At 47.6% G+C, this 22,349-nt stretch overlaps 5 protein-coding genes across 5 annotated transcripts; 2 read left to right on the plus strand and 3 right to left on the minus strand.

Moving 5' to 3' along the window:
- Window positions 1-7,452: 7,452 nt before the first annotated feature.
- Window positions 7,453-8,525, minus strand: J3458_013389 (uncharacterized protein; the record flags this gene model as incomplete). Its single annotated transcript, XM_007811377.1, has 2 exons — window positions 7,453-8,076; window positions 8,133-8,525. The coding sequence occupies 2 exons, from the start codon at window positions 8,523-8,525 to the stop codon at window positions 7,453-7,455; spliced, it is 1,017 nt and encodes a 338-aa protein (XP_007809568.1).
- Window positions 8,526-8,853: 328 nt separating this feature from the next.
- J3458_013390 (uncharacterized protein) lies at window positions 8,854-10,158 on the plus strand (the record flags this gene model as incomplete). Its single annotated transcript, XM_007811378.1, has 1 exon — window positions 8,854-10,158. One exon carries the CDS (start codon window positions 8,854-8,856, stop codon window positions 10,156-10,158), a length of 1,305 nt encoding a protein of 434 aa, XP_007809569.1.
- A 1,172-nt stretch (window positions 10,159-11,330) lies between these two features.
- Window positions 11,331-13,602, minus strand: J3458_013391 (uncharacterized protein; the record flags this gene model as incomplete). The annotated part of the gene is made up of 4 exons (XM_066120415.1): window positions 11,331-11,383; window positions 11,433-13,186; window positions 13,234-13,386; window positions 13,442-13,602. The coding sequence occupies 4 exons, from the start codon at window positions 13,600-13,602 to the stop codon at window positions 11,331-11,333; spliced, it is 2,121 nt and encodes a 706-aa protein (XP_065974702.1).
- Window positions 13,603-14,551: 949 nt separating this feature from the next.
- J3458_013392 (uncharacterized protein) lies at window positions 14,552-15,716 on the plus strand (the record flags this gene model as incomplete). The annotated part of the gene is made up of 1 exon (XM_007811380.2): window positions 14,552-15,716. One exon carries the CDS (start codon window positions 14,552-14,554, stop codon window positions 15,632-15,634), a length of 1,083 nt encoding a protein of 360 aa, XP_007809571.1. The 3' UTR covers window positions 15,635-15,716.
- Window positions 15,717-17,044: 1,328 nt separating this feature from the next.
- On the minus strand, window positions 17,045-17,892 carry J3458_013393 (uncharacterized protein). Its single transcript, XM_007811381.2, has one exon. The coding sequence runs from the start codon at window positions 17,786-17,788 to the stop codon at window positions 17,183-17,185; it is 606 nt and encodes a 201-aa protein (XP_007809572.1). The 5' UTR covers window positions 17,789-17,892; the 3' UTR covers window positions 17,045-17,182.
- Window positions 17,893-22,349: the final 4,457 nt, after the last annotated feature.

Genomic DNA, 22,349 nt, shown 5'->3' on the forward strand with positions numbered 1-22,349 from the left:
CCGTTCAACTATTCTCCGAGTATCGAAACTCGGGAAGTAAGGCCGTTCTCATATCAGCAGTGGATTGCGCCAAGGAGAGCCTTATACTTCAACCAGAGAACCCCGGGTGTTTATGCAACTATAGCGTTGCACTTCAGGAAAACTATCTGTGGACAAACGATCAGGCAGACTTCGACGAAGCTTTCAACGCTATTAACAAATATGTGAAGTTAACTGCTCGTGATGACCCAGATATTGGGACAAGACTGAATAAACTCGCTAATATGCTCGCTGAAAAGAGTGTACGAGAAGATAACATCAACTACCTGAATACCGCGATTGCCGAAAATCGAAATATTCTTTTGATAGAATCGTCAGCAAATGCTCAGAGAGCAGGTTGGCTTAATAATCTCGCAAAAAAGCTTCTAAAGCTCTATGAAAAAAACCCAGGAAGAAGACGTTATACACGAAGCTATTAGCAAGTCGAGACAAGCCATTGAGTTGACAACAGACAACGACCCGAGATTAGCAGAATGGTGTAATACTCTTGCAGTTTGTCTAGGCTACCTATATGACAAGACTAAAAAGAATGAGCATCTTAAAGAGTCAATTTGAACTTCTTCAAAAGGCTTGCGATGGATCTTCACCAGACAATCCAAAGTACAGAACTTGGATCAATAACCTTGGCAATAAACTAGAAAGCAGCTATCATAAAACCCTGGAAATGGAAGACCTAAGCCGTGCCATCTACTTGGCAAGAGCTTCCGTATATTTACTTCCAGCCGACAGCCCTGATCGTTTATAGTGGAGGATTAATCTCCAGTTGAAGCTGGCCACCTATTACCATCGGCAGCCAGTTAGAATTATTTTACAAGAGTCGATAAAAATTACAGAGGAGATTCTTGAGTTGGTTATGGACGACAATACGAATCTAGCCCGCGGATTAGAGTGGCTCGGCTCTGGGTTTTTGCAACTATATCGACGAACCGGTGACAAAAATACTTTGCAGAAGGGCATAAACGTTTTAGTAAAGGCTGTTAAATTACGAAGGAAGCCGGTGCTGCTTCATGCGGATTGTTTGGATACTCTTGCTAATCTGCTTGAGCGACGTGGTGACGCCAACAACGATACTGGAGATTTGGATAAGGCAATCAAGCTCGCGAAAAAGGCCGTAATATTGTACACACAAGAGCCAGATTTTTCAAAGATCAACAATCTTTCGAATAAATTCGCCATCCGCTATGATAAGCTACGGAAAATTGAAGATCTCAACGAGTCTATCAGATTGAGTCGCCAGTGTTTAGACTACCTGCCACATGATCACCCTTCTCGCGCAGCTATACTGGGCAATCTTGGCTGCAGTCTTGCAAAGCATTTTACTCACACTCGCTCGGCTGATGATATAGAATCGTTACTGGAAGGTTCGAGGTATCTTGAAATGGCTTGGAATTCTTTAAATGGAGTTACCCTGGATAGGATCCTTGCGGCTTCCAGATGTGTCCCTATACTGGCGGTAAATCCAGATCGTACTGACGACGCGATAACACTTGGACGGGACTTGATCAAATTCTTGAATGTCTTATTAATGTGGCGACTTGAACGCAGTGATCGTCAGCAAATAATGGTAAGATGGCCAAGCTTGGAGATCTTTCAAGCGTTAGAAAAGAGCAGGAATTGGTGCAGCAAGCAGCACAGGGTACCCTTTGTGTGCAGTCCCTCAGTCAACCAAGTGTAGAAGACGTCATATTAGGCCTGCGAAATGATACGTGCCTCCACAAAGTTCTAGAGCCTAGAGTCATTTGCATGTCCAAAACGGTTGGCAGGTACCTCCTCGATGACGAGCTCTACACCTCATTTGGAGAAGGCAAGGCAGACTTATAAATAACCACCAAAGTCAAAAGAAAGGTGTCTATGATGATAATTACTGCATAGTACGTACTTTATATCTACAAGCATCGGAGTTTCCTAAAAATTTCTTCCATGGTGATCTATGCAACAGCGCGCTTGGTTGGCAAAGGGGGCAGTGGCCGATCTGTTGGCGGCCCAGGACAAGGAGGGGGGTGACATGGACTTGGATTGTTCATATTGGAGGATAACCTTCTGAATCGTCAGTATCTCTTACGCAGGATACAGATATCTAAAAGATTTTGCTTCTTACATCAAGCAGAGTAATAGGGTGCTACTTTGTTCAATATTGTGGTCGTCATTGGATATGAGGAAAAGTACAAATCAGTATCATGCAATTACCCCAACTCATATATGAAGCTACATGTGGCCACCAGCATAAACTTGTAAACTCTCCCCGTCACAATGTAACCATCGCTTTGCGTCAGCGTGCAAAGGCTCCGTAATACACTCACCCTTGCAAGGCCTAGTGACTTCGAAGCAGTCTTGCAATTTTACCGTCGCCGAATTTACTATGGCTCAGCCTCTTTTCGGTGGCAATAGTTGCATCGTTGGTGCAATCATGCAACTTAGGACCTTTGGGGCTCTCTACAATACATTCGCACAACGTACGACCTGATCCTCGAAATCTTTCAGAAGCCCATGAAACGCGACCACGGCCAACATCTTGGCCCACTGGAATGGACGCAGTAGCTACCGCATCGAATTAGCGCTGAGACATCCCCACGAATTGAAGGCTACGAAGAGGCGGCCGGAAGACACACACAACGCTGACAACAGACTAGTGTGCAAGGTGCCCAAAAGTAATTATGATCTAAGAAATGGTACGAAGTATTTTAACTGGAGGCATGATTGACATGCTGCCCTGCGGAGTAAGTTACTTTGTGCCAAGTATTGAGAGAAAACCAACTTCAGGAACGCCATTGGTGATGGCAAGGAAAAAGATACGTCAGGGCTGCATCAGGTATCACGCCACGTTTATTGCTTATCAGATATTCATGTACATAATCTTTGCCATGGGATTCATAGTCCTCCACATCAGAGAAAACGAACTCTGAAATGAGTCACCTGCTCACAATAGTAAGACACTGTCGACCAGGATGTCAGCCACCTTGTAGCATGGTTGAAAGTTGGAAGTCTAAACATCCCACACTTCAGGCAAAGGCTACCCATGGTGGCAAAATCGGTCGGGGAATTGGCGGAAGAGCTGCCAACGGTACATGAACCAAAGAACTGAGCGAATCAAGAATGGTACCAGACGCGCGTGGATGTAGTTCAACCAGAAGTTCACGGTCTTACACACTTGGTTCTTCTAACAATCCCTCGTGGTTTTAATCCGTTAACATGACTTGTAGTATGGCAGGCCCTCATAGCCACCGCGTCTGGTATCTCACATTCCGTATTCAGCCTCTAAGATCCTTCTCATATGAACATTTCAGAAGGAGACTACACTAGTACACTCACTCGCGAAAATCGTAATATTTTATGCAATATTCAATCAGGAATATGCAATACAACAAGTTGCAGGAGAGCCGTTCGTCAAAAGAGACAAAACAGAGGCTGGCCAACAGGCTGGGGTACAATCACTGGCTTGGGTCTCAGACGCCAACGCCAGGAAAATGCGCCAGCAGTTTCTGGAGATTTCTCTCCACAAGAATTAAAACCGCCCGAAAGCGTAAGTGGGATGCACGCACAGGGCATGAAAGGTTCCTCAGCCCAAGATTTGTTCCCGCCCGCTATTGACTCAGTCTCTTGGCTATGTTTGTGTCTTTGTCTAGCGGGGGCTTCCCTTTAGCCTCAGTTCCCTCAAAACAGGTTTACTGCAACGTAACCACCAGTGAAAAGTGCTGGAACCGCGAAGCTGGCGAAATCAACCACCTCTTGAGATGAGGAATTTCAACCAGACGACTTAGGATCGTGGCTTGCGGGCCACACCACGAATGGAAATGCTCGGATCGCTACGTATCGCCTTCGAATCTTCCAGCATCCCTGTGTATGTGGGTAGTCCAGCCGCACAGTAGACGAGACACCGTCGTCGGGGTCTAGTTCGGTCTAGCCTCCAGGAGATCCTGTTGGTGGGCGTGGCTCCGGACCCCTGATTCAAGGTGAAGCAAACACCACCACGCAATGGGTACCTCTCTGTTTCCCTTCTATGCCGTCTGATGAATTCTACCCAGTGACGTCAGTTGGGGTGATTTCTTCCCCAGCCAGAACTTAAAATGGTTCTATACGCCATCTTTCTTGCCATTGAATGAGTAGCCTGGCTTATAAGAACCCGTAAAGCCTAGATGTACTTGGCGACTCTTTACAATCGGCATCCGAACAAGACCTATTTTGATCTCGAAAATATTAATTGTTGTTTATGAGAAAACAATTCGCCACTATGCTGCTGCCCTTTCATTCGCATGACACTGGTGCGTTCCGCGAGTTGGAGACTTCAAAGGGCGGCGTTATGGTATCGACCGATCTTCTTACACCGTCCAGCAACAAGTCGGACGAGGATTCGGGAATTCCATCATATTCCAGCGAGAGTATAGATGAAATCACCCCTCCTTCATCAAATACTTCGGCGATAATACCAACCTGTCACATATATAGACTTGATGACACTCCGCTAAATACCCAAGTCGGGAGGGCAGCGCACATCGAAGCACTCCCCTTCGACAGCACATCGCCTTTGCAACACATGTGGCAAGAAGATCACCGACTTGACGCCTCAGAGCAGTTGAACTACGTAATGCCCCCGCAAATTATTGCTACAGCACAGACTTTTGGAGTTCCTGATCAGGAGCCATTGGGGCCTGGAATCCTCCCTTTGTACGTTAACCCCTGCGAAACATTATCGACACCTAGCCCACAAGAGCATTCGATCCCGACAGAAGTGGCATACGGCGACAATTCGACTTCCGATAACCACTCACCTGGGGGAAGCGATCAGATTATTCCGTCGTATATGTCACCAGAGGCCATTAGGGCAAGAAACATCATACTTTCCTGCAACCTTCCAGCAAAACAAAACAGATACACAGCATGGGACCAGCCTCTAACCCATCAAAAAGCACATATTGACGACCTTCACCCGCCAAAACGACAGAAACTGGAGGGTCAGTGCTGTAACCCTTGCCCACAGGCGGAGATGTGGCCGAGCCGGTAGCAAAAGGGGCGGATGTGCAGACTAAGAGGGAATACGTCCTTATTGGTTCCAAATCTTGTTTATATCCTCTTCCAGACGAATTTCAGTCGATCCCGCTTCTCGGGTGAATCATTGTTATATACTCGCTCACTCACATTCGGATGCGTGCACTAAGTTCACTGTGACAACACCAGCAGGTCCTGGATTTGTCGTATTATGACTGTACATACTTTGAGACCATTGCAGTTAACCTAATTAACATAATGACCTGAGATTGGATCTGACACGCCAAAGTGAAGGTCCCCGTCGCTCCTGGCCGACCCCAGTGCAGAAGCTCTGAAGTTTGGCTTCTAGTGTGAAGCGAGACGGCGCAGTCAAAACACGTTCTCTTGGGCAGGTGTCTTAGCTTCTGGGTCTGTGTGGGCGAACCAACTGTATTCCAAAAGCTGACTTTTAACAGCACGCATAGCCTGTATCGGCCGACGATTATGGAAACTCATTAAAGTCGCTGCTTATTTGCTCGGGAATACATGTGCAAAATACTGGACTCAGATGTATGGAACAGCAAAAGAGGTGATAACCGCTCTCAGTGGCCATTCTATTCATGTCTGCACACAAAGTACCTCAAGGAAGCCCATGATTGCGATGAATTAAGGAGGAGAGGAAGCCATGAAGCCGATGGCTTCGAGTGGTTGAATCAACTGACGTCATATCACACATACACTTCTATTTGCAAGCTTTGCTAACATAAAATTCAGCCTAATGCCCACGCTATCGCAATGTAAAGTTAAGCTGCCTTGCCTTCTAGGTTTCAACACCTTGTCCAGCATATAGCACAATAGAACACGTGAAGCTAGTGTTGGAGCTAAATCTGACATGGACACTATGCGAATCTGTCGCCCGATTCCTTCATCGCCCTCCAAGTTTATAATATATTGTTCCGATGTAGTAGAGAACATCTTCCCAGGTGTCGTTCACCCGCCGTAGGAGTCGTCCTGGCGGACTGTTGATGTTCTGGCCATTTGTCTGGTGCTGATGATGATCCCCAGTCGTGGATTTTGACATGCTGGCCGAAAGACGTGCTGGCCTTTGTGTTTATGATGTCGGTTATATCGCGGCAGTTCATGCACATATGACGCGAGAAGTGAAGATACAAGATTAATCCGAAATCTGGTTTCACCACGAGGGTCGATCAGTGTTGTGACTTGTGTAAGTTGCGATTGGCTTTCTGGACTATTTTATTTCTGGCATGAGAGTTGAAGTTCTCTGCGTCAATCTTTAATAAACTCATGTCGACGCACCAACACTTTACATCTTGCTAGCACCCTGGTCTACCACGTCTTTCGTGCAGACTTGTGATACAATCACTACGTCGACATTGTCCTCAGATAGTAGTAATGTGTCGAGTAAACCGTGACGTCATGACTTGCTATGTGGTGAGCTTGCGCCGTTTCGACCTGAACTCTCCGTTCAAGAAGTCACGCAAGCCTCACGTAATTATACTTTTGCTGCTCTAGGCCGCTCAGTTACTCGGTGAGTTGTCAGCCTTCTTTGTTGGGGTGTCCAATGGCCGTGCAGAGCGGACGGAGACCAGAATTATGACCTGAACTAATAACTTTCCAATCTAAAACAAGCTTCAACCGTACCGGCATCGCATTTATATGTTCAGAACTCGGGTAATTTGGCGTAACTTTCATCGGGCAGCCAATCAGTATCCTAGAATGACTTCTGAAGAATGGCGACACAAGCCGCCATATCGACCACCGGGAAGCCAATTCCAGCGGGAAATTCGCGGCTCATGCCATTGCGGAGTAGTTGTGTATTGGCTAAGCAGTAGCAAGCTGTTGGCTTCTAAATTCTGCCACTGTAACGGGTGTGAAACAATCCATGATATGCTCCCTTCATCCGCAATCAAGTCTGCGCCATTGGGTTACTGCTGACAACCTTCTGGACAACCCAGGTGCTCCATTTCAATGGGCAGCTATCTTTCAAAAGTACGATGTGGCTTTTGAGAAGGGCGCCGACCATCTCAAGTTTCTATAATTCAGCCAAAAACGAGGCTCATCTTGAGCTACCATGTAAAGTCAGTTGTTCACATTGCGGATCACATATACTGGACGAAGGCAGGAATGTGGCTCTTGTTTTTCCACCACTCTTGTCAATGACTTCCGAACAGAGGGCGAATCTTGAGGTTCAGTGAATAAAATACCTGGTTGAGTTGTTTCTTTTGACGATGGGAAACCGAAATGGAGCAGACTTGACAGTCATTCTGAGCTTCTTAAGTGAATTGCTAGTGCCAATGGGTATCACCTTGCGGACAATACTAAGAGTCTAAAGTATTAAAACACTAATCTAGCATAATACACTCGAAATTCTCTACCAGGAGATAGATCGGTAAATGTATCCCATAGCCATGCTGGTATATCCATGATTCTTCACTCGGTAGCAACGAGCATTCGAGTCAAAGACTGCACAGCTGCTTCTACATACTCTTCCATCGACGAGCCTTTCTTCGGCTTGGAGTCAAAAACCTCCACGGACAACCACCCCCTAAAGCCAGTTCGCAGCACTGCATTCAAAAAGCTCTGAATCGGGAGATAACCACCCTTAAAGGGCAGCGGCCGATAGTCATGACTCCACGCCGACCTCGCCCTCTCTTTTGTGTCACGGAGAGGTGGCTTCATTTTGTATGCATCTGAAACCTGAAGCAGAAATATCTTGTCTCCAGGCACAGTATGCTCCAATTCGGTCAAACTATGCTTCCATCGGCTGTCAAGTTCAGTTGAGCTAAAGTGTTCAATGAAGCCCGAGTCGGTTGATGGATCACCATACTCCCCCCCTGCCGACTGAAAAGTATCTAGACAGAGGCCAATGTTTTTGCGATCGGCCATGTGTGATATCTCCCAATCGTCTTTCCATGCTGGGGCGTATGTGGCCCAACACCAGTTTTCGTACGCGAGTCGGAACCCTTTCTCTGCAAGCATGTCTGCCAACTCTTGCAAATCCTGGGCATGTTCTTCCAAGGAAGGTGATATGTCTTCTGCGTCTGATGAGCCAACCTTAAGGTAGTTAGCAACTATTGCATCCTAACTACACAGTTGCACCATGGACGTACCTGCAACATGTCGGTGCCCAGTGATTCCATAACTCGTATCCATCCCCTGGCACGTGTAAATGCTTTGTTTCGCTGCTGTGAGTGTGTATCTTTTGACCGTCCTTCGAATCTCGAAAATGGCTGTAGCATCAGGATTTGAAGCCCAAGTTGATCACTTAGAATGCGAATCTTCCCACCAACATCGGAGAGGGTGTCGTAATCATCCTCGCGAACCGTCTTTCCTTCAAGATCGCTGCCATATGCCAGTATGTCTGGCATGGAAATCTCTATGCCATCGAATCCGGCGTTGCGAATGGCTTCCAAAGTCCGAGGTAGTCTTACATTGTAGTATAGAGGGATGCTGCATGATGCAAACGAGATTGGAATATTGTGCCCCTGATACTGAATACCCATGACGCGAGAATTTAAAGAGTAGATTCAGTTGCATCGTTTTAGGTCTACTTTTCTAATAGAATGGTGATTTTCTTTTGCAAAATGGCGTTTATTCCGGCAACATAACGTCATGGTGATGCTTTGAGGCCTGTCGATTTAATTGCATCATTGAATGCAACATGACGCTGATGTTAGTTTAGTAGACTCCGATGTGGCAAAAGCCATTAGTAAATGGACTAATTTTTCGTCTTTGGGAACATCCCGTTGATATGGATGCTTAAATGAGGGCGCTCTGCCGTGCGTGTTTCAATCTGACCACCTACCAGGAAAGCTGGTATAAATCGCAACCATGCGTGCTCAATCAGATACAGCAATGAAATGGAAACGAATTGGCATCGTTGGGGCAGGCAATATGGGCTCTATGATGGGGTTCGCCTTTTCTGAACTAGGCCTCGACGTCTCTATCTGGGATGCTAAGAGTTTAAATGTCAACAACTTTATGAAAAAAGTCGAGCAGGCCAAAGGCCTAAATAGACATATTGCAGGATACCACGACATTTCAGAGTTTGCAGATAGCTTGGAGCATCGCGGTGGCCGAAGACTGTTTCTGTTCTCCATTACGCATGGCACCCCGGCAGATGAAGTCTTGAAGAAAATCAAGAAACCCCTAACGAAAGGCGACATAATTTTGGACGGCGGCAACGAACACTATCGAAACACCGAGAGAAGACAGAGAGAATGCCAAGATATTGGCGTGGATTGGATCGGAATGGGCGTTTCCGGGGGCTACCAGTCTGCTCGCCATGGGCCAAGCATGTCCCCTGGTGGAAGCAATGTCGCATTGGAGGAAGTTATACCGCTGCTGGAGCTATATGCCGCTAAAGACCCCAAATCTGGTGTACCTTGCGTTTCCAACATTGGACCAGGTGGCTCAGGACACTTCGTGAAGATGGTCCATAACGGCATTGAGGTTGGCATGCTCTCTGTCATCTGTGAAGCATGGGGTTTCATGCATAGTGGAATGGGGCTTGGCTACAAGGAGATTGGTGAAATATTCGAGACATGGAACACAGACGGTGAACTACATACCAACTACTTGGTCAAAATTGCCTCGGATATTTGCCGGACAAGAAAGAACGCGAATGGCGAGGCAGCGAAACATGAGCGTGGCTACGCCCTCGATGATGTACTCGACAAGGTCGTACAAGATGACGACTCTACAGAAGGAACACCGTCATGGTCTATTATGGAGTCTGCCATGAGACACGTATCTTGTCCAACACTCGCAGCAGGATTTTACTTTCGTGTGGCCTCTGGTAATCGTGAGGAACGACTAAAGGTTGCCGAAAGGCTGTCCATGCCCGACCCAAAGTCATTTACAGATATCAAGGATAAGAGTCAAATGATTGAAAATCTCCGCAGGGCTGTCTACTTCACCTTCCTTGCTTCTTTTTGTCAGGGACTGGAGCTAATTGCACGTGCGTCGATTGACGAGGGTTGGGATATCAGCTTGTCTGAATGCATTCGAATATGGCGCGCAGGGTGTATCATTCAATCAGAATTCATCGCTGACCTTCTCGAGCCATTTCTGAGAGAGAACGAGTCATTTACGAATGCAAAACTGAACAGCTGCGTTGGACGAGAGTTACAATGAAACTTTACGGCGTTGAAGGATATTGTCTCGCGAGGGCTGGCGGCAGACCATTATTTGCCTGCCCTTTCTGCTACGCTCGAGTACGTTAAGTATACCGGGGGCACAATGCTTCCCACCAAGTTTATGGAGGCGCAAATGGATTACTTTGTGGCTCATGCTTACAATGAGCCTGGTGTGCAGGGAGAAGATCCTGGACCCGTAGCCAAAGGTTCCCATCATTTCGAGTGGAATCCAGCTTAGGGTTAGTAGTTAGAGAAACTTCGACAGGTGGATCTGGTATGCTAGCTGGAAAGCGGATAAGAGCAAAAGGGAGTTTTGGGAACGTCGTGGTCTTGGGTTGAAAGAGCCAACATTGAATCAACACATCGGGGATGCTCTGGCTACCCCAGGGCTTAGTCGACTGACGGCAAGGACACCTTGCATTGGCCACGCTCAGAGAGCTTGAACGTTCATCCGATATCGACAATCCATTTTTCAGCAGTATTCGCCTTTGAGGCCATTTTAGGGGTCTCTGGGCAGCACGAAAGCCTAAATTGAAATTATCGAGGGAATGTTTGCAGTTACGTCGTGTTTGCAACCATAGACTCGCTTCCTCTTCGCCCATCCTTCTATCCGTAAGGAGACGCATTGTCTGTCGGCGAAGTGAAAGGATAAATGTCGGGCATGTTACACGGGTTACACGGCTAAAACGGCATAAGAATAAAGCATGCTCCAAAAGCTACTTCATAGTATCAATTGCCAGAGGCTTCACACCCCGATTGCTTTGCTCGGTGATTGCCCCGTTCCCGGTTCCTGAAACCCCATGCAAGTTGCCACAGGAGCATGCTGTAAGGCCCAGAAGGAGGCTCTGGGTGCGTAACGGGAATGGATACATTAGCATTATGCTCCCCCGACCGAAGCTAAAGCTCATTGAGGGCGAAATCCATTCATCAAATAAATCGTTCAATTCACTTTGTAGGCGTTTCGCTATTTGTGAACGGAGCTATAGGACGCCATAATGCCAGTACTCTGTGTCATGGGCCAAGATATCACGAAAGCAATTTAGAGTAGATATTATCAACACCAATGTTTCCAACATCCAGGTACCTCTGTATAATATGTTTCAGTGTTATTGAGAGGAACATGACTTGAAAAGTAAGAGCCGGCCTAACGACACCGCTTGTTACCTAAGCTCAAGCCTCGCCCTGTGCATCCCGAGGCTTCCACTCGTATATGTCGGACGGATCTGTGTCTCGTTAGCCACAATCTTCAACAGGCATAAGTCAAACACGCACCTTTTCCTTTTTCTGCAATAAACGTTTGGACATCTTTCATTTGTTTGTCGATTTTGCTCAGTAAACTATCCAAATTGTCGCTTACAGCCTCGCACCGACCTGCTGCTGCTTTCAAAGCTCTCGAGGCAACATGAAAGCGGCTGACATCGTTCACAAGCATCATATCAAAAGGCGTAGTGGTACTGCCCTCCTCTTTGTAGCCCTCTACACTCATACGATGTAAGCCTGGGCACCCAAACAAGAGACCTTGTAGCTCCGTCGCATAGCTGTGGTAATTGAAGCAGACCGGCTTCTCCAGCGTAAACATTTCGGCAAAGTCGCGCCTGGACAACGCATGTGGGTGGATTGATTCTGCTGGAAGCACCAAAAGATCGGTAATGTTTATCACTCGGACGCGAAGATCCGGTACTACTATCGCCAAGAGCTCCGCGGCTTTGATGACTTCGAATGTGACCTCGACACCGATGCCTACTAGCACCACGTCTGGATCCTCTCCAGAATGAGTGGATGCAAACTCCCAGGTTGATATGCCCCGTTTACAGTGCGCGGCTGCATCCTCCGGGGAAAGATACACTGGGGTGGGCTGTTTTGAGCCTATCATGAGATTAACATAGTTTTTAGACTTCAGACAGTGGTGCAAAGTGCTAAGAAAGCAGTTTGCATCTGGGGGAAGATACACCCGAGCAGTTTTGGCTTTCAAGTTTAGTACAGCTCCAATGAAGGATGGGTTCTGGTGAGAGAAGCCGTTGTGCTCCTGTCTTGCCCATGTGCTTGTTTCGATGTAGTTGATAGAGCTGGAATCCCCTCGCCACTCCAAACTGCCAGCTATCTTTGAGAACTTGGCGTATTGAACCATCATGGTGTGAATTATGCCCAGGAACGACTCATAGCTTGGGAAGACGGCGGTCCTACCAGTCAATGTGTAGCCCTGCAGAAAGCCCTGGCAGCAATGCTCTGATAATATCTCGATTACTCGCCCACCTTGAGCACGAGAGTATTGATCCCATTGGAAGTTTCGGCTAGAGTTTTCCAGGGTGGCGCTGAGCTTGTTGCTCTCCAACTCATCAGGAGAAAAGATGCGAAAGGTGGATGAATTGTGCTTGATAACCTCGTTGAGGAACTGTCCCGACTGGTGCATACTGCTTGCTTGGTCCGACTTATCAGCCGCATATGGCTTCCAGTCTGGTAGGTCTAACCGTTGGTAGGAGTCGTATGATGCTTTGAGCTGACCGAGCTTCTTCGAATCCTCTTCAGGCAAAACCTTCAATAAATTTTCAGCTGGTTGTCCGTCCGCTAATAGTTCCTGCACATTATAACTTTGCAACCAATTTTGGAGGATTTGAAGATGGTGTTTGTCTTGGCCGGCTTTAGCCACGGGGATTTGATGGGCATGGAATGAACCCTCGATAATCTTCTCATCAACTACTCTTGGGCCTGACCAGCCCTTCGGGGTTCGAAGAATTATCATGGGCCATCGAGGTTTAGTCATGTGTTTCCCACTCCGCGCAGCGCTTTGGATAGCGTCAATTTCATCCAGCGCCCAATTGAGCGCGCTGGATAGCTCGGCGTCAATATCTTGCAGATCTTCCACAATGCACACTTGGTAACCGTAACCTGAAAATAACGCCACAAGCTCTTTGTTGTCCATACAGCCAAATATAGTGCGCTCGCTAATTTTGAAACCATTTACATGGAGAATTGGAATAACGGCCCCAGACTCAGCTGGGTCCAAATATTTGATAGAGTGCCATGCGCTGAGATTTGTTAGCTAAGGTTGCTGACGGGTCATATTAAAACGTACGCTGCTGTAGGGCCGGACTCGGCCTCACCATCACCTACGACACAGGTAACCACCAGGTCCGGGTTGTCCATGGCGGCTCCAAATGAGACTGCGAGAGCATAACCAAGCTCACCTCCCTCATGGATAGCACCTGGAGTTTCAGGATTAATGTGACTACTTCTGTTAGCAAAAGCCTCCGTATTCTATTGATCCCATTTCCGACACTCACCTAGGGAAGCCTCCAGGAAGTGAGAAATTCGTAACGAGATTGTGAAGTCCTTGTTTGTTTGTGGGATATTTCTTCGGATAGAACCGCTCGAGTGAGCCTTCGAGCCAGAGGCAAGCGAGGGCAGCGGGAGCACCGTGGCCAGGTCCAATGACAAACAACATGTCCACGGATCGAAGCCGAATAAGGAGATTCAAATGCGACCAGATAAGCACCAACCCAGGGCAAGTACCCCAGTGACCTTCAATTGGTTAGCGTTTTGTGTCATTGCGTTAATTTGGATGGCGAAGCTCTACCCAATAGTCTAGGTTTAACGTCTTCCAGCTCTAAATCACGTTCCAACATGATATTGTTTCTCAAAAATATCATGGCTACGATCAGTCAGCTAAAGGATCAAAAGCACTTCCCAATATGTAAAATCGCTAACCACTCGCAATATAGCATGCTGCTCGCTGGAACTCTCTGAGCGATTGCGATATTTGACTGCGTAATGAGATTTTGCGTGGATGAACTGCCAATTCCTCCACCATCGCCGGAAGTTGGCTTGGGAGAGGCGGAGGATTAGGCTGATCAATGACTTCGCCTGGCATGTTGTATTCTGTTCAATCTGGTGGGCTTTTGAGCTCGAATTGCTTCACATATGGTTATTTCGGAGTACGCCAGATTGAGTGACGTTTAAACTGGTTGCTCGTTCGTTAGTTGGCGTGTAAGTAATATTGTAGACACAATGCCCAATTGGATAGTTTAGCTGTTTCGATGCGAGGTAAGCAGTGGACATTCATGGCGACATATAAATGGAATTGTTCCACTTGGAAAACTTCGCGCGCATATCATGCTTCGGCGCGACACCGTTACTGTGCTATTTTGGAGTCTCCATGACGTAGTCCAAACATCATGCGCATCATCCATCACAACTACCAACGTCACAATGATTAGAGAGATTCTTCGGCCATACTTCCGCATGTCCACTTCTCTTACAGCAAAAATATCATATAGAGCGAATGTCATTTCCTTTTTCATCATTGCTGCACAACAATATCTCGAAACTACCCTACAAACCTGAGTACCTTTCACTCCCATATTTTATACGAAACACATCTACCAGCTTCTAAAATGGGCTACCCCGACACTTTTACAGGTTTCTGCGTCGATGGACCAAAGTCGTGGAATAAATTCCACAAGTCTGAATTGCAGCCCAAACCATTCGGTGACCACGACATCGACGTCGAAATCGCAGCCTGCAGCATTTGCAGCTCAGACGTTCACACAGTCACAGGAGGATGGGGTGAATATCAAGGTCCATTGTGCGTCGGCCACGAAGTTGTCGGCAAAGCAGTCAAGGTTGGAGTGCACGTCAAGAACTTAAAGGTCGGCGACCGCGTAGGAGTCGGCGCTCAAGTCTGGGCATGCCTCGAATGCGATCTGTGCAAAGACAAGAATGAAAATTATTGCCCCAAATTGGTCGATACATACAACTCACAGTATCCGGATGGCAGCTGGGCTCACGGTGGATTCGCATCACATATTCGGGCCCATGAATACTTCACATTCAAGATCCCAGATAAGTTGGAGACGAACGTCGCGGCGCCGCTTCTCTGCGCTGGCATCACAACATACTCTCCCCTGGTCAGAGCTAATATCGGCCCCGGCAAGAAAGTAGGCGTCGTGGGAATTGGCGGCCTGGGCCATATTGCCGTACAGTTCGCGGCTGCTCTAGGCGCAGAGACATATGCTCTCACTCACTCCCCCAACAAGGCGGATGACTGCAAACAGCTTGGTGCGAAAGATGTCATCGTGACTACCAAAGAAGGTTGGAACGAGCCTTGGAAATCCAAGTTTGACATCGTTATGAACTGCGCAGATGTCACGGACAAGTTTGACATGTCGGCATATCTATCCATTCTTAAGCCCGGCGGCGACTTTCACATGGTCGGCATTCCAGATAACCCGCTGCCTGAAATGTCTGCCGGCTTATTTGCTGGAGGTGCGCCGAAGTTGACTGGAAGTCATCTTGGCAACCACCAGGAGATGGATGCACTTCTCAAGCTTGCGGCTGAGAAAGGAGTTCGACCGTGGGTTGAGGTCATGCCTATCTCTGAAAAGAACTGTGGGGAAGCGTTTGAGAAACAGAAGGAAAGCAAATTTCGGTACCGATGTACTCTGGCCGGGTTTGATAAGGCGTTTGGTACGGCCTGAGTGGTTTCAGGTGGAAATGGCATGCACGTTGGGGTTGGTTAGAGAAAACTTGGGGTCAACGTGGTGAAAGTGTTCTAGGAGGGGGCTGGTTGCTACATGGACTTGCATTCAGTTTTAGAGGACGCATTTATATTGTCTTATTGTAGTCAATTTGGAATAGAGAAAATGAAGTTTTGCTATTGGTCTCGGCAGGTTGACATGAACATTGCAGGTTTTACCTACATATACATTAGGAAGAAGAGCTTCTGTCAATGTATACCTGGGTCAGTAGACTTGGCAGGCAGATGAAGACAGAAGTTGGATAAACAGGCGACATGAAGGAAAGGAAAGTCACATTCGCTGCAACCTCCAGATGCCAGTCCAGCCAGCATGCGGGGAAAGGCTGTGCCCGAGTAACTGCGATATTAACTGCAACAGGTATACTATACGAGGATTTCATTGCCGAACCAAAGCTTCTTAATTTCTCTCTTAGTTTCCACTTCCCTTTTTGCACGAAATGATACCTCGCCTCCCAGAGCAGCGTGAATGCAGCGTGTACCAGCGTCTCCAGAGATTAGGAAAGACCATAAACTCGACAAACATTAGCAACCTTGTCGAGAGTGACTCACCACTCAAAAATTGACGTCAAGTGACGTGTCGTGAAGCGAGCTTCCCGGTAGGTACTCAGTGGCGGCATGATATTATCAACGTCGTCAACGTTGTCGCAGAAGCCCTAGTGCATCAATGGATTGAATCAAACGACGATGAAACTCACCATACTTTATATTGGCGGCAAGCATTCAATATTGCGACGCTGGAGCTTTCCGTATGTCCGCCTCACCTAGTACCCTTGCCCCTATATAGAAGTCTCACGCCTTACATAGTCAGCAGAGTTGATCTGCAATTGTAGCACCCCAGCACATCCAGATGAACTTTTAGTCGGCTGCACAAGTCAACACTGCGAGCAGTGGTTACATGAGAAATGCTTGCGGGATGCTGTATTGAAGAGAGTATACGACCGCTTAGGCGGCACAAAACAGTCCAAAGAATGTCTCCGATAAAACACTGACGGTATCTCAGATAACGCCTCCAAGCTCTATAGGATCCGTCAAACCTGTCCTCGTCAAAAATGAGCAAAATTACCAGTAGCGAATTACATGATGGTTTATTCACGGCAGCACTCATTACAAAAGACGGGCCAATGCATTGGGAAATCATTGATCATAGGCAAGACCGTGCTGAAAATAGTGGCACTTGGAGGGAACGTGTAGACTGCCTTACTTGCGGCACAGCTCTTGACTAAGCTACTGCTCGATGAGCCACAATGAGATATTGCAGGCACACCGCCATCATTCAACTCGTATCAGAACTGACAGCAGGAGGATAATAAAGGAAATTGAAAACAAACCATGGGGCACTCTATAAGGGCCCAAGAGACTCAATTAATGTGTATATTTCATCGAATTACATCGTGCGCCAATGACCCCTTACGTAAATTTCACCTTTCCAAAGTAACTTGTAATATGGAATTCTGCCTTGTTCGGGGCACTCCACGCACCAAGGCCTTGGTCAGGATACGTCTGAGAACTGACCACAGTTCGAAGAGAAGTTCATCCTCCACTCTGTGCCCTTTGCCCTGCCCGTGTCGACATTAAACAAGCCCAGGGGTATCTTGACATCGCTGACCCACAGCAGCTTCGGCTTAACAAGCTTGGTCACAGCACTGAACCCATCGGTAGAAGGGTCCGATACGAAGAAGTGGTCAAAGGGAGCACCATCGGCGCGCACCTTAGAAGGATTGTACACAAAGGCCTGGTAGGTGATGTTGTTGGGGTTCACCTCAAATTCTAGATAGTTCTTCGGGTTATCCGTGCCCTTGTAGATAAAGGCCTCCATAACCTCGTACTCCCAGATGTTGGCATTGGTGCCCTGGGACGAGTTGAAGTAAAAGCTTACCTCGTCGCGGGCGGTGAACCTGATGTCTAGATGAGTGTCGGTGTAGCAAAGGTCAACCTGGGTTAGAGGGAAGGGCTTCAGATCAGGGACAGATTTGTCGTATTTGATCGTGCCAACGCCGCGAGAGCATGACGGTACATTAAGAGAGGGAACTTTGGGCTCAGAGTCGGTTGGCAACGCAGCTAAGAATAGGGTTGCGAACATCAGAAGAGGAATCATTTTTGCGGTGGTGACTACACCTCAACTTTCGGATATGAGAAGAGGAGTAAAATTGAGTAAAGAGTTCAGATAATATCGATGCATATGTTACTAGCCATTTTGCTGAGACCCGTGCTGAGGTCCTTCTTTTGGGGACCTAAGATCCGTGTTCATATAAGTCATAAGAGTGGTACGTAGTACATCGGGACATATCGGCGTCGGGCCGTCTCGCCATTGCGATAAGCTCGTCGATAGCACGACGTTTCGCCTTTTTGAGGCTTGGTAGATGCTACATTAGAAGGTGAAGAGATTGAAGTCGCTAGGTAGCTAGGTGCTCGACGGAATTGTGTTGAGCAACTTCTCCTTCCGACAATATTTATCCATGGCCAAGTATATGGGACCAGATCTAGATTACACCATCGGTTAGTGTATTTTGTGGTTTACCAGCGTTGCCTCCTTGGCATGTTCAAATGCCTTTTGCCATCACCGCAGCAGTAGGATGATGTGTCTCAAGGCAATTGGGCGTCCTCACCATGCAAAGTTTAAAACATGCCGTTTGCCGAGTTGCATCGGCTTTTCAAGGCTATGCTCTATGCAAAATTCTCCACTCAATGGCAATACGTCGTATCGCCAGGAGGAATACGCTGCATAGTCGGTTAGCTACCACGCCACTTCGCAGAGTTTGACAAGGCTCCAAATGAGGCGTTCAGCACCGAATCGGCAGTTCGGGTCAACAAGGCCTCAACGACAGTATCAATGCAAGAGTGTGTAGTGTCATAACTATCACTGCGTCAGAGGATGTTGCGACCGCATCACGAAGTCTTTGTCTCACCACCTCCCCTGCCTCCACTTGAGTAACGTAATGTGGGCAGACATCTCGCTTACAGAGCTTCTTGTCATCTACTCCTACGTGCGGGGCGTAGTTGGCACGATTCGCCCGCAACAAATCAAAGGGATTAAGGTCAGATCGTTGTTAGATATTATGCATAGCCTTGGTTTTCGCAGGGTGTCAATTGTCAAAGCGCGGGGAATTGAGGCAGAGTACTCTCAGGTACAATTGCCGCCAAAACCTACTCCTGTGTCTGTGGCGGCATTCGGCTTTTCGCGAAACAATTGCCCCTCGTCGTTCGTCCGGTAAAGAGTGCAAATAATGGCTGGGAAGAGAAGCCGAACCATCAGAGGGTTGATCGTCCGGAAATGGCTCCCGCCTATACGGAAGTGGGACACTAACCCCAAGACCTTTACTACATGGAGGCCCTGTACGTTGGACAAAGCCCTTGTAGGCCAACAATAACCCATGTACAAGGCAAAGACTGGGGCCTCCATCAGGCCTCTGGCTAGGTACGCGGAGGCATCACTGCGATTTATGTCGAGCACTTCAGTACATCTTGCTTGCAAGCGACACTCAGTGCATAGCTGGTAAACTTACTCAGGTATATGTCCAAAAATCGCAGGGGTAAGGTGGTCCGTTGGCCTCCAATATGTTGCGAAGGAGCGAGAAGCTGCTCTCCCGCAACGTCAAACTAACCCCCTGTCATATGGTCTCCAACGCAGCCTATCGTCTTGGTTGGTAACCCCCATCGGCCATCTACTAGATTTCCCTCTCCTGGTCGCCATTTGAGGACATCGCAGTCCGCCTGCGGTTGTCTTGGCCGTCTACGGCCGAGGGCTTCCAAACTTTGGCACCATAAGTATTATGCAGATGCATTATTTCGAGGATGTTAGGAGGGCATGTGGGATCTCCATTGGCCCGGAAAACTGTATCTGATTCGAGGACAAGCTATTGCAAGCACGACATCGAACTCCTCTTTCATCATACATGCTCAGGCGGATGCAATTGGAGCAAAACACATGATTACAGGGACGAAGACTGGTGTTGCATAGTAGTTAGTAACTGTATCCGTTTTTCGCAAGGGTAAGTATCTTACATTGTGTCGACAAGCATTCGATCACATAGAATGCATTGAATAGGCTGTAAGCCTTGAAGGGTTGATTTCTTGCAAACCCGCTTTTCTAAGTCCATGGAGGATACGCTCCTTAGCTCTGAAATTATTTCTGACGGAATTAGACTTGATTTGGGCAATATGATAGAAAGGAATGCCTGCATCAACGTAATCCGCAAATGAGATTGGTGAGTCGGCAGAGGCACATCCCGTGAAGGATTCAAAAGCCACGGCATTGACGATCTGTACACTGAGACTGAGTGATTTTTTCCAGTTCCATTGTTTTCTGTCTTTGTCGACGTAAATATCTTGGTATATTTTACCTCCGCAGGCTAAACTGGACTCCCACCCGGAGAGAAGGCGTGCTGGCGGCGAAGCAAACTTCAGAGGTCTATCTCGAAACATACCACCTAAGGTACGGGTATGATCGGGTTCGGCGGTCAAATAAATCACGTCTCCATCGCGACAAAGGTGATGCAGCATGATGGGTTCTGTTCGGTAGGGAGAAGATCGCGGAGGGTACTGAAGATGGCATTCTATAACAGGCCAGAATAATTGTATAATCGCAAAATGATAGTACATACTAGTTGATGCCGTCAGACGATCAGGCTGATTCCAGGGGTGTTCTGAGAAGACATACTGAACGAAGAGCCCATATGGAGTAAAATCCTTGCCAAGCCGCAAAGCTTCTGGTAGCTGGTCATACCACACCAAGTTCTTTGTGTAGAGTCGCAACAGACTCTTTGACGTCAAACATTTTACTGGGCTGTGGACGAGATATAGGCATTGATGGGCCAGTTCGCTTAACTGGCAAAACAATGTAAATACCGACCGTTCGTTTCGATACCTGCTCACACGGTAGTGGCAATGGTACACCTGCCGGCGCTGTTATCTAACCGGAAATCCAGTTTGTCGGAAGTCGAAGCCTACCATCATCGGTATACGGAATCCAGAAGCGATTATCTTCCACTTCTATAATCGGGGGTTTAGGTGGTAGCGTTGGCAAGAACGATGTTCTCGGCAGAGAGCCAGTAAATGACAGGGCGCTGGATGAATTGATGTATTAGCATCCCACCAAGTAAGCTGTTGCGTCCAGATTAAGGATTGATGGATGTTATGCCTACTTATCTATAGTGAAGGCCCCCCAAAATGTCGCCGATTGAACTGTACGTTCCTCATCGTACTCGGCACTTTGTGAATCATGCTCACGGGTTCGGTGAAGCCCATCTCAATAGCTAACCTCATGCATTGGCCAGCATAGTACTCGCTTATAGACATTCGACCATAGCTCGCTTCCCGGATTGACATAATACCCAGTGCCTGGACAGTGGTTATAGAATGGTGATCTGTCTCGAGAAAAAATAGTCGTTGACACTCTTTGAAGAACTTTTCTCCTGAAGTGAAACAATCGCCGGTGTCATCCTGGGCTCCAGGCTGATTGGAAAAACGACAGCCCAAGGCAAGCAGGGCATTTGTGAGCAATGAAGAGCAATACCTCTTTCGGCCGGCATGAAAATCTCGGAGATAGTGCTCCTTGCTCAACGATGCAAACGTGGGATATTCCCAGCAAAAGTATAACGCTAACAAATGCTGTACTAGGTCTGTATCACTGTGACGGTCGTCCAAGTCCCGGCGAACTCGGTCCTTAGCTGTCCCCAAGACCATAACTCAGAATTGACTTCAGCTGATGCTGGCACATGCATGCCGTGATCAGTGGTATGAGGCGGCATAGTTGGCAACCACGTTGCATCGGCCGGGCCTAACATCATCGGGGAATCTTCCTTCCCTTCGTGGCGAATGGTACCATTTTTTAGGTCAGGAGCTTGATTTCCTCGTTTCCAGAGATTACTCAAGCGGCTGTTCAAATCACCCTCGTCCATCTCGTCAGATATGCTCCTAACGGAATCTCCGCCCCATAACCTCATCAAGATTTCGTTTGCATGCTCCGGCTGAATTAGGGCGGAAATAACACGACTAATTGAATCTTGGTGTTGCCGTAACTGTTGTTTCCGCTCGAAGTTCGTCCTTTGACTGCCGCAATGGAGCCTCGTACACACAATCAACCGCGTAGGACTTGCAGCGACCGCATGGATTCTGTCCATCACCCTAGTGGTACGTGTTCGTCATCCAGTGCTTGTGTTTTCACATTTTACGTTGCAGCGCACTTGATTGAATCCGCTATAGAGTGCACTGCACCGTTCCATGGCTTGCTTACCTTGGCCCACTTCCTCCGGCATTCTGCGCAAGCGTGCGGCGTCACGATTCCATGACCGCGCCTGCGCCTAGGATTTTGTGTTTGACTTGCCGGGGTGGTCGATGTAGACTTTTCCTGGCTGCTTCTGACCCCAGATCGGTGAGATTCGTTGTTGTGTGCTTCCATGGAGACCAAGATGTCAGAATGATTAGGATGCGTTGGAGAGACAGGATTTCCTGTTCACTGCATTATTAAATGAACGAGGCGGTTCTTCGCTTCGGAGACAGCCATCGAGCTCTCGATTTAATGATTTTCTTTTTTTGTGAGACAGACAGACGGGATTGTGATTGACAACTAGTCATGTTGTGATCTCATAATGACGAGCAAATACGTAGGAGAATCGGGGAGTGGCGACACGGATGGCAGATCGAGTCCATTGCATACG

Source organism: Metarhizium acridum (assembly GCF_019434415.1).
Source record: "Metarhizium acridum strain ARSEF 324 chromosome Unknown scaffold_276, whole genome shotgun sequence".
Taxonomy (NCBI): Eukaryota; Fungi; Ascomycota; class Sordariomycetes; order Hypocreales; family Clavicipitaceae; genus Metarhizium; species Metarhizium acridum.